This window comes from Sphaeroforma arctica, assembly GCF_001186125.1.
Source record: "Sphaeroforma arctica JP610 unplaced genomic scaffold supercont1.10076, whole genome shotgun sequence".
In the NCBI taxonomy this organism is placed as follows: domain Eukaryota; class Ichthyosporea; order Ichthyophonida; genus Sphaeroforma; species Sphaeroforma arctica.
The window spans coordinates 1-988 of NW_014030482.1; the positions used below are offsets into that span (position 1 = coordinate 1).

General features: G+C 34.8%; 1 protein-coding gene across 1 annotated transcript; it reads right to left on the minus strand.

Annotated features, from left to right (window-relative positions):
* Positions 1 to 176: 176 nt before the first annotated feature.
* On the minus strand, positions 177 to 364 carry SARC_17214 (hypothetical protein; the record flags this gene model as incomplete). The annotated part of the gene is made up of 1 exon (XM_014288689.1): positions 177 to 364. A coding segment is annotated over one exon (188 nt), but the record flags the coding sequence as incomplete, so codon positions are not given.
* Between the last annotated feature and the right edge of the window lie 624 nt (positions 365 to 988).

A 988-nucleotide genomic window follows, 5' to 3' on the forward strand; every position in this document is an offset into this window, starting at 1 on the left:
CATATATACATTATATATATATATATATATATATATATATACATATATATATATATATATATATAGGTATATATATATATATATATATATATATATATATATATATATATACATATATATATATATATATATATCTATATAGTCTTACCTGATGTGCTCAAGCACATTTTGTCTACCCGGAGATTAGCTCAGAATCGCCCTCTGTTACTTCCTTGATCACATATGGAGGTTTTGGACCTTTCTTGATCTTCTGTTTGGGGTCCAATGTTTGTAAAGCGGCCACGTTCGCCGGCAACGATGCTATCTTATACAAACCCACAATGGCCACGTCTGTAGATGCGGCTACTATCCGAGACACAGTCATCTTTGCACTACCTATAAATTATCTTTATATTATATTTGTGCTATGTTTGCACTGACAGGTAGAACTGTGGGTCAGTTGCGTATGCTCTACAAGCCCCACTGGACTGAGGATTAAAGAAATATATAGTTATTTACTTTTTTTCTTTCATCATGATGTTGATGACAGACATGTGTCAGTGAGTCTCCAGTCTGTCACAATATGATGGATGCCGGTGGTGAAGGCTCGCTCATAGTTCGCAGGGGTTTAAAAAAAAAACAAAAAAACAAAACAAAAAAGGACCAACAAACATACTCTGGGCCTGGGCCCTGGGGTTCCAGAAAAATCATAAAACTACGGCCTTTCAGCACATATTTACGTAAATACGATGCAGCCTTCTTTATATAAAAATTATAAAAATTCATAGCATTGTTCTAGAGAGAGAGCGAGAAGGCTAAGAAATATATACGATAAATACATCTTGCATCATTGCAAACTACCAGAATATGTACATAAAAAGTGAATTGTGGAATCATACGAGTTACGTCTAAAATTAATCTTAAAATATCTACTACTACTGAATATACTTACGGTAGCAACTCATTGTAGAATCACCATCCCCTTCCGCCCTCCAACCCCCTTTACACG